Source organism: Vicugna pacos, chromosome 5, assembly GCF_048564905.1.
Source record: "Vicugna pacos chromosome 5, VicPac4, whole genome shotgun sequence".
Lineage (NCBI taxonomy): Eukaryota > Metazoa > Chordata > Mammalia > Artiodactyla > Camelidae > Vicugna > Vicugna pacos.
Window position 1 is genome coordinate 58,128,018 of NC_132991.1, and position 14,192 is coordinate 58,142,209.

Consider the following 14,192-nt stretch of genomic DNA (forward strand, 5'->3'; position numbering starts at 1 on the left):
TTATCATTTGTCTTGTTTCATTTTTGAAGTATTTGGCCTTGAGTATGAATACTTAAAATAATTTTGTTCATCAGAATTATAAAAGAAATAAAAGAATTGTCAAAGTATCACAATAATAGAAAACTATAAGCTTTAAAAATTATGTTCAGTTTACACATTGCAATGCCAAGTGTTTATCTTAGAAAATGTTAACAGCATTTTATGGACTCTCTTCTCTTGTAAGCCTTTGGAAAAACCACATATAGATATTTATGTGTGTGAATTTTTATGTTTGTATACTTTAGATCAACATACAGACCATTATCAGCACCCCTGAAGGTTCTCTCATGCCCCTTCCCATTTGGTATGCCTCAAAGGTAATGGCTAGTCTGACCTCTTTCAGCAGAGATTAGTTCTACCTGTACTTGAACGTGATCTAAATGGAATCTTACAGTATGTATTATTTTATCACAGACACATTTTTTTGTTGACTTAGCTTTGACTGTTTATGAAAGCCAAAGGAAATACAGAATTGGAAGGGACTCATATTAATAGTGGACACTGGTGCACTGCATAGATCCTCTTCTTCAGGACTGACCACTCATTCCCTCAGCTCTGCCAAATATTGGTGACTGAACACTCAAAGCTGTCTCCCTCTAGAGATTACCCTTGCCTCAGCTGGAGAGAGTTACTTTACCCACCTCATACAGGGCAGCCTGCACCCAATCACTGGTTGATGAGGGGTTGTAAAGGCCCTATTCAATTCAGAACAACTCTACCATGCTATCTCTGCTTCAGAGTGCCCCCTTGGGGTCGGTCAAGGCCTTGTTCTCCTTCTGCCCTGCTCCTGCGAGTGATCCTCTCCAGAGCACATCCCAGTAAACTTCCTGCTCACTAGTCTCCATCTCAGTTGGCTTCGAAGGTAAGCCACCCTACAGTGTAGGTCTTTTATGATTTAGTCTTCTCATATTGCTGATAAGAAAAATGAGGTCTTGTGAAACGAAAAGCCAGGTTTTCTCACCCCAACTTCAAAATACAGTCTAATAATCAGTCAGTTAATATTTCATTGTCTAGTGCATGCAGGGTGCTCTGTTAAGTAGTTTACACGGAGGAGCTGTGCACATTAAAGTAAATGGAATATGAAAATTGTGACCTGTTATTTAGGAACATATAATGTGTCCATAGCAAACCCAAAAATTCAGTTCTGATTTTATGCCTCTCAGTACTGAGTTTTCCAGACTAGGTCATGCTGTCTTCTTACTAGCATGCTTAGAAAGGTATTTATAATTTATAAGTTTTACAATAGCCGAGACATGGAAGCAACCTAAATGTCCATGGACAGATGACTGGATAAAGAAGTTGTGGTTAATTTATACAGTGGAATACTACTCAGTGATAAAATAGAATAATGCCATTTGCAGCAACATGGATGAACCTGGAGATTGTCATTCTAAGTGAAGTAAGCTGGAAAGAGAAAGAAAAATACCATATGATATCACTCATATGTGGACTCTAAAAAAGAAAAAAGAGGACACTAAGAACCCATCTACAAAAGAAACAGACTCACAGACATAGTAAACAATCTTATGGTTACTGGGAAAAGGTGGTGGGAAGGGTTAATTTAGAAGTTTGAGATTTCCAGGTGTTAACCACTATATATAAATATAGATTTTTAAAAACATTTCTTCTAAATAGCACAGGGAACCATATTCAATATCTTGTAATAGCCTTTAATGAAAAAGAATATGAAAACATATATGTATATGTATACATGACAGGGACATTATGCTGTACACCAGAAATTGACACATTGTAATTGACTATACTTCAATTTAAAAGATTGAAAGAAGTATAAGTTTAAAAATACCTCACATTAAAATAATAAATGTTTAGACCTGCAATGGTAAGCTCAAAGATAGGTTATCAAGGAGTAGTCAAGTTGCAATTTATGTGGGAAAATTTTGAATAGTATTTCAGAAACACAGAAAGTAATATATGCTTGTAAAGATAAATTACATTTGAAAGTAAAAGCTGCTATTCAGGAAGACAAATTAATGAGTGCTTTTTGGGGAAAAAATTCAATTTTTAAACTTAATATTCTTCATTCAGAAGCAATTGAAGTTTCAGGTATAGAAGTTTCATGTTTATTTTAAAGGTTCCAATTTATTTTGAAAATACTTGGATACAGATTGCAATTACATAATAAAAATTAGTGATTTGGTTATTTTATCTGCCAAACTAATGCAGATAATTTTAAAGTCTTACAGATGTAAATCATCTCAGGCTCAGTAGATTGATAATGTGTAATTGAGATGTCATTTTGTCACACTAGTAAGCCCAAAACTTTGACTGTTGACATTTTTTATTAGGTTATTTTAAAGATGTTAATTTTAGTTTTAAAAAGACAAAAATAACTAGACTTGCAGCAAAATTGGGTGGAGAAATATAAAATACATCTAATTCTATATGTTTTTTTAATCTGTAAAGTGAAGATAATGATTTGAGGGTCAAATGAAATAATACATATTAAAGTATCTCAAATATGGTCATGTGCCATACAGATGAAACTTACTTTTACTCTGGACTTGAATGTGAAAAGTAGTATGCATCTGTATCATACATGATAGTATCACCAGGTTTGCTCATTCTCTTCTTGGTAAGCAGTAGTTCACCTTAACTTTCAAAGTCTGTGCAGACTCCTCAGCATTTTGGGGAAACCCTTTCTAAAATTTGATGGCCATTTCTTAGGTATTTTCCTTCTAATTCTCATCAGTGGTCTTGATTCTCTAGTTCAAGTTCATTTTTTCCTCTTGTTTTTCCCTCAGGTGAATGAGAAGAGTTACCAGCCATCCTATGTATAACACTCATGTTTATTTTGATTCATTCATCTAACATTTTTAAAGTGGTTATAGTGTGCTGAGTATTATTCTGATCTATCAAGGTCATTATGCATAATTTTTTAAAATTGAAGTATAGTCAGTTTACAATGTATCAATTTCTGGTGTATAGCACAGTGATTCATTTATACATAAATATATTCCTTTTCATATTCTTTTTCATTATAGGCTATTACAAGATATTGTATTCCTGTGCTATACAGTAGGACCTTGTTGTTTATCTATTGTATATATAGTAGTTTGTATCTACAAATCCCGAACTCCCAGTTTATCCTCCCTACCCACTTTCTCATGGAAACCTAACTTTGTTTTCTATGTCTATGAGTCATTTTGTAAAAAAGTTCATTTTTCAAAAATTCCACGTGTAAGTGATATACGGTAATTTTCTTTCTCTTTTTGGCATAATTCACTTAGTATGATGATCTCCATGTCCATCCATGTTGCTGCAAATGGTATTATTTCATTCTTTTTTATGGCTGAGTAGTATTTCTGTGTGTGTGTGTGTGTGTGTGTGTGTGTGTGTGTGTGTATGTGTATACCACAATTTCTTTATTCAGTCCTCTGTCAGTGGACATTTACTTTGCTTCCATTTCTTGGCTATTATAAATAGTGTTGCTATGAACATTGGGGTGCATGTATCTTTTTGAATTAGAGTTTCCTCTGGGTAATTGCTAGATCATAGGGGAAGTCTATTTTTAGGGTTTTTTTTTTTTTTTTTTGAGGAATATCCACAGCTTTCCATAATGACTGCACCAAACTACATTCCCACCAACAGTGTAAGACGGTTCCCTTTTCTCCACACCCTCTCCAGCATTTATCTTTTGTGGACTTTTTAGTGATGGCCATTCTGACTGATATGAAGTGATAATTCACTATAGTTTTGATTTGCATTTCTCTGATAATTAGCGATATTGTGCATCTTTTCATGTGCCTATTGGCCATTTGTACGTCTTCACCGGAGTAATGTCTGTTTAGGTGTTCTGCCTATTTTTTTGATTAGGTTGTTTGGTTTTTTTTGTTACTGAATTTGTGAACTGTATGTATTAGGCATAATTTTGTGAAGAGGTGATAAGGGACCTATAGGTTTGTTTTTATTTTACATTACATGAAACCTCCACAGCTTAAAGGAGGCAAAATGGGAAGCTAAGTCTTTGATTTTGAAGATGAAAATTGAGACTCCCTTATTTATGGTCCCACATAGCTGTGAAAGAGGAGAGGGAAACCCCAATCTTCATTCTGATGGTTCCTGCTTCCTGTCCCACAGTATTAGGGTACCTCTTGTGTCCTTTAGAACCATGGTGGTAGGGCTCTAGTTAGAATAGGCACAGAATTTTTGGAACAGTTGGTATATCCTGCTTCCTATATCCTTGCAAGGAGAAAAGCCAGGGCCAAGATCTCCCTGTTGTTAGTCTGCCACAGTGGAGTATCTGGGAGAAGGCTCTGAAGTCAGAGGGCTTATATTAGTGTACAGGTATGTGCAGGCAGGCAGGCATACTCATGCAGGGAAAGAAAGACATTTCAATGATCCAGGCAAAATCTGTATTTCAGCTGAATCATGAGGAACATTACCTTAGTTTTTAGACTCATATTTCTTGCCAAAGTATTCATCCAAAAGTCAGTTAAAAAAAAAAACCTACCAAACTTGAATTATCTTAAATGAATTTTTGCCAAGAGAGCATTCTTTTGCATGAATTACGAGGATATATCCTAAATGTTTAATTTGCTTTCTATCTAAAAACATTGAGAAAAATGGTGCTTATCAAATGTTTAAATGCTTTTATGTAATTTTAACTTTGTAATAGTACTATAATTTCTTGAAACTCAGAAACTGGACCACAGAGTCAGTTTTCTATAACTGATAACTAATATAACCTCTAAGGAATTCTAGAAACCTCTCCTTCTAAAGTAAACTTCTCCTTTTCAAATTCTTTAAATAAATTTATTTCTTGACACCACTAGGATTCATTCACTGCCACAGTTCCTCAGTGTCTCTAGTATGAAGCACCAGCAATAATTTGTAAATATTAGAGATACTTCTGGTGGTGGAGTTACTGTAGATTCGAATATGTTAGCTGCTACGTAGCTAACACGTTCCTGAACCTGTGCCTGGTCCAAAAAATAGTTTCCTGCCCAGGACACAGGGTCATATGATGAAATGAACTATTGAAATACAATTCCTTCCTCTGAGGAACACACTGTATTTCATGAATTTGTGAAACATGCTTATGTGTGTTATCCTTCACTGTCTTCTGCAGTGAATTGCAAAGGATTTTCTGTCTAAATAAGCTTTCATAGTACTCTAAACATTCTAGTTTAAAAAATTTTGACAGTGGAAAATAATACTGTGTTGTATTCTTTTACTTTAACATGGATGTTACATTATGACCACTAAGGTCCTTTTTCGCTTTTTAGCACCTCAGTTTATTCATGTAGGCTAGAGTGTATTTATTGTTCACTAATGTGTTTATAGGATGAACAAGTTAATATCTGTAAAATACTTTGAAGTAGTTAAAGCAAAAACCCATGTAACCTTATAAAGTATTAGCATCTTCATCTTATGATCTCTCTCCCCTTAAAGATCATAGTGTAACCATTTATTCAGGACAATCTAGCAAGCCACTGGCAGAGTTAGTACTAGAACTCAAGAGTTCCAGGGCTGCCTTTGCTCAGTGACACCAACTTTAGGTCAGGTGGCTAGCTCTTTGGAGAATAGAAATAGAATTCAATTGACCTTGGCATTTTGGAGAAGTGGTTGGTTAAATGTGGAATTATTTTAAAGGGACAACCATAGAGTAATTAAATTTGAGACAGGAAAGAAAATCTCTAGCAATTAAATTTTTTTTTCTTTTTTTGGAGGGGAGGTAATTAGGTTTAATTATTTATATATGTATTTATTTATTTTTAATGGAGATACTGGGGATTGAACCCAGGACCTCATGCATGCTAAGTGTGCGCTCTACTACTGAGCTGTATCCTCCCCCAAGTCTAGCAATTTTGAATGAACTTTACTAGAAGAAATCACTATTGGACACAATAGAGTTGGGATATAGCAAGGAAGATTGACATTAGTTTTCAACTTTTAAAATACAACTTTTGAACTACAAAATATATTTTTGGAAGAAGTAAAACAATCATTTTAAGAGTATATGGTGGCTTACAACTTTGTTTCAGGTACAACTTCTGGGGGTAACAGTTATCACAGAAATAGGAGCTTTAGGCAGTGCCTGTCTAATAAGGATTTCATGGACATCACCCTCAGAGAGAATCTAATAGACTCTACTAGTACTGTACCCTAGAGAGGCCATATTTTTATTGTGGTGACTCTGGTATTCCCTTCATGGTACCCACATATTCCACAGAACCATCTGGCCTACAGTAAATCAGGGCACAGTTAGTGTATAGTGACAGACCCATCAAATGTAGACCCAACTGGACATAGATAAGTTCCAGCAGGGGAGCTGTACCCTTGTGGCTTCTTCCTAAAGTATATAGATTTATTTTAAGATAAGCAGCTCTGCTGAGTCCAAGGATGGATGAGAACGATTGCTCCCAATTTTGGGTCATCATTGCTCACCAAAAGTGTGAGGAGGTTACCCTTTTCTGAATCCACCCTGCTTTTCTTGACAGCATTCCCACTCCCCACCGATGGCACTTTCTGTAAACATTGTTTTACTATTGTTATATACTTTTAAAATCTTACAAAGTAGATAGATAGAAAACTGAGAGTGAGAGTGGCTCAGCAGACTACAGACACTCTTAAATTTATATGTCTATCGTTGTAACATCTTAGGAAGTATTTTTATGCTGAATGAAATCCGTTCTTATACTTACATGTCTTAATGCAGTTTTTTTTTTTTTTAGGATGTCTTTCAGTTTATTTGTCTTTAATTTCTTTGATCGAAGTTTTGTAGTTTTCAGTGTACAAGGTCTTTCACTTCCTTGGTTAACTTTATTCCTAAATATTTTATTATTCTTGATGCTATTGTAAATAGGATTATTTTCTTAATTTCCTTTATGGATAGTTCAGAGTTAGTGTCTACAAACACGAGAGATTTTTGTTTGTTGATTTTGTGTCCTGCAGCTTTAGTGAATTCATTTATTTTAACAATTTTGTGTGTTTATGTGTGTGGATTCTTTAGGGTTATCTACATGTAACATCATGCCATCTGCAATGAGACATAATTTTACTCCTTCCTTTCCAATTTAGGTGCCTTTTATTTATTTTTTTCTTCTCTAGTTGCTCTAGCTAGGACTTCTAGAATATTTTAAATAGAAGTGGTGAGAGTGGAAATCCTTACCTTATTTGTGATCTTAGGAAACACTTTCAGTTTTTGACCATTAGGTATGATGTTAACTGGTTTTTCTCATGTATGGCCTTTATTATGTTGAGGTAAATTCTTTTCATACCTTAATCATTGAGAGTTGTTATCATGAAAAATTGTTGAATTTCCTCAATTTTTTAAATATTCATTGAAATGGTTCTGTAATTTTTTAATCCTTCAGTCTTTTAAGGCAGTGTATCACATTAATTGACTTTGATATGTTGAAACATCCTTTTATCCCAGGAAAAATTTCTGCTTGATTATGGGGTATGATCTTTTTAACATGCTGCTGAACTCAGTTTGCTAGTATTTTGTTGAGGATTTTTGCATCTGTATTTATCAGGAATATTGGTTTGCAGTTTCCTCTTTTTTAAAAAAATTTTTTATTGACATGCTAATTTTTAAAATTAATAAAAATGTGTATTTAAACAATGAGTTCAAAGCTGAGATTTAAGAAAAATTGCCCATAAATATGTATATGTATGATTTATATATTTTTATTCTTTTGAACCATTAACTTGAAATACAGAAGTACACTTTTATACAGAATGTAAAAGGAGGAGGGAATGATCACTTTACAAAAGGATTTTTCACTTTAGCAACAAATTTATGGAAATTGGTAAAAAAGCAAGCTTCCCTCATGAAGTATTTGATTTTACAGGTATAAGGCATATATAATACATGTAATGCAAATAGCCATTTCAAGTATACTGGTTAGTGTATGACTGTTTTAATTAAAGTAAAATACTTGAAGTAAAAAATCAATACTTTGCAACATTAAAAAATGTAAGGTAGCCTATTGCTTATTACTGTAACTAAGGAGTATTTCAAGAAAAGTGATCATAAGAACTTACTAAGTAAAACTTTTTTTTCTGTCTTAAGTAAGTATGTAATTATTATTTAAAATCTAACAGAGAGCCTACTATAATATCAAAAATCATAATTTTATTAGTTTTTCTCCCCCCAGGTTTTAATTACAACAAGGACAGCTGCTGATAATTTTAGCACCCAGTATGTTTTAGATGGCAGTGGCTACATAATTTCTCAAAAACCTTCACATCTCGGTCAAGGTAAGAGAGTAGCTTTGTAGCATTCTTTGCCTTTTCTGTCTAAATTATTTATTTTTTAAAAATTGTTACTCCTTAAATTCAAATGTATTGCTTTGGGTTTGATTCTGAGAAAGACTGGTTAACTTCCAAGTGAACATTCAGCCTTTACTTCAGTAACAAATGTTTTAAATACTTAGAGCTGTTCTTAAGAGGAACTGTGTGAAAGACTTTGGACAACAACATATATTAGTTATTCTGTAAAAACTATAAGAGCAGTTATTTTACTATTACTGAATCACTAGTGTCTTCTTTATATATGAAGGATAACATTTTGTTGAAATGCCTAAAACGTTATTGATTTAGTAATCATGGTCATAAACCATACTGTCAAGATATTATTTTCATATGTTTGTCTATGGAAAACTTCAGACATATGTACACGTAGATAGAATAGTTCACCCATCACAGTTTTAACAGTTATCAACTCATTGCTAATGTTTCAGCCAATATGCTCAGTCATTTCCTTTTTGTATTATTTGAAGCAAATATATTAATTCTTGCTATTTGTAACTTAATTCTTTAGTGTTTTATGCACTTAATGTAATTTTAGTACATCTTAATTGACGTCTTGTGTTTTTAAGCTCCTCTAGTATTTGTTTACTATGTGTTTACTTACAAGAAAAGAAAAATCTCTTCAGGCTTGAGTTTCACATATCTCCTTTAATCTTTTTCATCCTGCTTACTTCTGGTAATGAGATGTATAGAGTTGAGAGAATATTAAAGGTATGATCTCCTTAAACTCATGCTCAAAAGAGTTTTTAGATCTGAAAAGGGACATTTGTGTTGTTGGATTTTTGTTTTGCTATTTGTCCTTCCAATTTGTGTTGTGAATTCATTTTTAATTTTTTGGTCCCTCATTGTAATTTATTAAAGCACTATATTTTTTCTCTGGTTTCTCTCCTCCGTTTTTAATGTTTAATTATTGGATTTATTTTTTTCAAATGACTTCTATCTTTCTTCATTGAACTTTATTTTCTTGTATTTTAATGCTGGTACTAAATTCTCTCATTCTTTCTCTTTTTATAAATCCTCAAATTAGTTACTGATTACTGTTGCCCATTAAGAATTAATATTTTTGTATCCACATAAAGGAAAGAGTTAATAAGAACTTTCAAGAAAACAAACTAACTTTTTTTTTTCACAATTATTCAGTTAATAAAAATGAGCTCAGGTCTAATAGTGATTTAATTTGATATATTAACTCTCTGTACACATTTTAATTAAAAATAATAGGTTGTGATTCTTTTTATTTTTTATGTACTAAAGATAAAGACAAAGAGAAGGCATTTTTTAATATGCATTTTTTAGTATCTTTATCCAAAAATCCTCTGACTCCAGTTCTTAAGAGTTCAAATTAGGAAACCATTAGGAGACATTTGAGTGGCTATCCAGTAAAGTACTTTGAAGTAATCTAGTCACCTTATAAAACTTAAATGTATTTTTATCTTAGTAGTTGCTAGTCTAATCTGGATGGCCAGTGACTCTGCATCACTCATACTTCTCATGCTTTTCTGTATTCATCTCCATGGGAACTATGAAATAACAATCCTTAAGTATGGAATCCTTCCAGTCTTTGCCCGTTTGCTGATTGATTTTTTCTTGCTGACCTAAGTCTTCTACTTTTAGTAAGTGAGATCAGGTATGCACATTAAGAAATTTCTACAGTCAGTAAGTGAACATTAATTTCTTTAGCATATTCCTTTTCTCTTAAGAACCAACCTACTTAGAAGGTTAGTAGCTATGAAACTAGTAACTGCCTTTCATAACTCACTTTTTTCCCCTCTAGTTATAGTTGATTGTCTAGGAAAACAACAGAAAAATCAAGCTCTTAGTTTCTTACTGCTGTAGATGGACATATTATAGAAATCCAGAAGCACTTTTCAAAAACCTTTTTACATTTTTATTGCTTTAGTGCTGATAGTTTTTGAGTGATTGAATCACAGACTCACATTTCACCACCAGCTGTCATTCAGCTTCCATTTAAATATTTTCTGTGTAAGATAAAACTACAGTACAACCATCCTAATTAATACCTGTGCATTAAGGGTTCTCGTAGATTAATTTCTGCTGTGGTGTGAACATCCATGCTTAGCAGTTACTCCTCATACTATCTGTCAGGATAATGACACCTGTAGATAGTCTAACTGTAGGTGCAGGGAAAACTTACAGCAAAATCTTTCCTAGGTATTGGAAAATTCATTACCCCTTTAAAACATATTTTTAAGTGTTTAAAATAGTTTATTAGAGATTCCAGTTCTGCTTTTCCCAGATGTAGGTATTTGTTTTATGGATTAACTTAACTATTTAAAATGATTTATGTGTTTAACAGTATGTCATTTTAAATTACCCTTACCTTCTATTCACTTCTATTTTAAGACATTTTTAAAATTAACAAGAAATGCAAAAAATAAGTTTCCAGCTTTTAAATTCTTTTACCAAGAACTCTGACTAAATTACTTGTTTTGGTCATCTTTTTTCTGTCATCATTCTATTCCGTTTACCCTAGGTAATCAGTATTAAGCTTTCTAAATTGATTTACCCTCCTGGACAAATTCTTTTAACACCTCCTAGTACTTCTGCCTTATGAATTTCTCCGATATCAAAAGTAGTATGTTAAAAGTACTCTGATCATGGTATATCCTTTCCCAACCCTTCTATTAGAGTAGAGCATCATGTTTTTTGTAAATCCTTGCTGTGTGTTATTATCCATGTATTGAAAGATTTTTTTCTCTAGAGAATAGAACTTTATTCATTAAGTAGTGTAAGAAAACTCTGATATGATATATTCAAGTTACTACACCTCTCTTTACATTAGGAATATAAATAGCTGCTTTTATAAATGGCATAAGATAGGGACATGTAAAAATATAACAGGGAGCATATTACAGGACTACAGTTTAATTCTGGTGTTTATAGAATGTGCTAAAGTTAGAGACCTGAGCAGTTCTCTTGTAAAATACGATAGTGTACTAGGGCCTCCTCCCTATTGACCAATATTTCTTGGTACCTTTTTTAAGGATATACGTTTCATTTGCAAGTAGCAGAATTTTCCATCATTAGGCTTTATTCAAGCATATGTAATTTTTGGCTTATTGGTAATTGTCAATTTGTTCAGAGAGAATATTTTTAGCTACTAAAGTAGTAATTTATCAGTTGACATATGGATTATGTACAGTGTCTTTGATGTATAACATATATTTAAAAGGTCTTTGATGTATAACATATATTTAAAAGTCAACATATCTTTTCCTTCATAAACACATATTTTGCCCTACTGATTTCTACCTGCTTTCTATGGGGCCCTGTAAGCTTTATTCCTTTTTATTCTGTCAACTGAGAAAATTTTAAAAAGCACAGCCTAAAAGTTGAGAGTTACATTTTATTCAGCGGACATTTCTGAGGACTTAAGCCTGGGATGCTGCCTCTCCGATCTCTCTGAGAGACTGCTCCCAAGAGGCAGGGGAGGAGGCAGGACATAACAGGAGTTTTGCAGCAGAGACCAGGTAGTTGGAACATTAAAGGATTACTATTAATTAAAGAAAACCAGGTATCTCAAGTTAAAGAATTTAGTGCTTTTCTGCATATGGAAAAATGCAAAAGTCTGGGCTCATTGAAATCATGCCTTTGATATGCATCTAGCTATCTAGGACCACTATCCTGTTCTTTTCCATCCTGAGTTCCCTCCCTTCACTGTCAGGGGCGGCAATAGTGGCTGATGACTTGATGGCTGCAGCATCCTTTGTTTACCGATACAGCAGATGATATTTTCATTCACAATTCTTAACCTTTTTTACTCCAGTTATTATTCAGTGTTACTAATAATCGTTTAAAACATTGAGTTCCAAGCTATTGTTAGGCTTTCCCCTACATTATATCTCTTTCATTTCAAGGATCTTTAACAGTTACATTGCAAATGCCTGCCACATTGCCATCTTCTGTTTACATTTAGGTCTTAAGATTGTTTGTTCACCAAATTTTTTTTTCTTATCTTGTTGTATAATGAAATCTCTTTTGATGTAATTGTCATTTGGTTAGTGTTCATCTGCCACTATTTTCATCAAATATAGTTAGGTAGTATGCTTCCAAATCCTTGCAAGTCCAAATCTGTCTTCATTTTGCCCATATACGTATCTTGACTAGGTGTAGTTTTCTTAATTACTCCTCATTAGTTTGTAGATTGTCTATCTTCTAATGTTATAGATAACAATTTTGATGCTAGTCTTTCCTCTTAAGGAACTTGTTTTGTTTGAAACTTTGGAAAATATTTTCCTTGTCCTTACAGTTTAGAATTTCCAGTGGAATGTGGTATCTTTTTTTTTCTTATTCCTACATATAATGCGATAAGCTTTTGAAATCTGCACTCAAACCTTTAACTCAAGAAAATTTTCTTCTATTCTTTAATTACATCTCCATTTGTTTCTTTTTCTCTTCCTGAAACTTCTAGCTTTATGCTAAGCTTTCTAAGTTTTATATTTGCCTCATGATTGCCATTTCTTTGTGTTTTTACTCTTTGTTACGAGCAGTAGGTCAAAGATTGACCTATTATACAAACTTTCAGGGTTTTTTAAAATTCTGATTCATAGTAAGAAATGTATTTTATATAACAACCCAGTTTACACAAATCTAATCAAAGCAAAAATTCTTGATACAATATATATCCTTACTATATGTAGTACCTCTGTTTCTGTTTTCCTTTAATCTACTTGTATTTTATTATTTTTAAAGCTAGTTGCGGTATGCTGAATCACTGATTCTCAACCAAGGGCAGTTTTTCCCCCAGGGCACTTTTGATGGTGTCTGGAGACATTTTTGATTGTCACAACTGAATTGGGTGCAGATAGCATCTAGTCGTTAGAGCCCAGGAATGCAGCTGCACATCTTGCAGTGCAGAGAATAGCCCCCACAACAAAAGTCAGTAGTGCCAAGTTTGAGAAACTACAGTAAATTGATTTTCTGACTTTTCAGTGCTTTGTTTTTCAACACTGCTTTACATTAATTGGAATCATTAATTAAAGGAGGTTGATTTAATAAGTCTGGATTAGCTGGTGACTGGTAGTTTTAAAAGTTCCTCAGTATTTGAAAAACACAGGCTTATACTATATGGTCATGAGAAAACAACCATTTATTTTGTGTGTTGTTTTTTTTTTCCAACAAAAGGTAGTTATTAACCACTCAAGCAGTATAATTTTTATACTTTTATTCAGCTTTTTTCTGTTTTCTTTTTTTTGAAATATAATTGATTTATAGTGTATTAGTTTCAGGTGTATAACAGTGATTCAGTATTTTTATACATTATATTCCATTTAAAGTTTTTTTTTCATTTTTTATTGATTTATAATCATTTTACAATGTTGTGTCAAATTCCAGTTAGAGCACAATTTTTCAGTTATACATGAACATATATATATTCATTGTCATTTTTTTGCTCTGTGAGCTACCATAAGATCTTGTATATATTTCCCTGTGCTATACAGTATAATCTTGTCTACATTTTGAAATCCTAGTCTATCCCTTCCCACCCCCTGCCCCCTTGGCAACCACAAGTTGTATTCTTTGTCTATGAGTCTGTTTCTGTTTTGTATTTATGCTTTGTGGGGTTTTTTTGTTTTTTTGTTTTTTTGTTTTTTTTTAGATTCCACATATGAGTGATCTCATATGGTATTTTTCTTTCTCTTTCTGGCTTACTTCACTTAGAATGACATTCTCCAGGAGCATCCATGTTGCTGCAAATGGCATTATGTTGTCGGTTTTTATGACTGAATAGTATTCCATTGTATAAGTATACCACATCTTCTTTATCCAGTCACCTGTTGATGGACATTTAGGCTGTTTCCATGTCTTGGCTATTGTAAATAGTGCTGCTATGAACATTGGGGTGCAGGTCT

General features: G+C 33.1%; 1 protein-coding gene across 6 annotated transcripts in view; it reads left to right on the forward strand.

Moving 5' to 3' along the window:
- The window catches only part of PMS1 (PMS1 homolog 1, mismatch repair system component), a 90,552-nt gene that overhangs the window by 12,052 nt on the left and 64,308 nt on the right, over positions 1-14,192 (forward strand). For 3 of the 6 annotated variants that reach the window (XM_072961303.1, XM_072961307.1, XM_072961304.1), the window contains one exon: positions 8,151-8,268. In XM_072961303.1, the coding sequence (XP_072817404.1) occupies positions 8,151-8,268 (118 nt within the window). The remainder of the gene's footprint in view (positions 1-8,150; positions 8,269-14,192) is intronic. The other 3 variants (XM_072961306.1, XM_072961305.1, XM_072961308.1) reach the window with 1 other exon arrangement.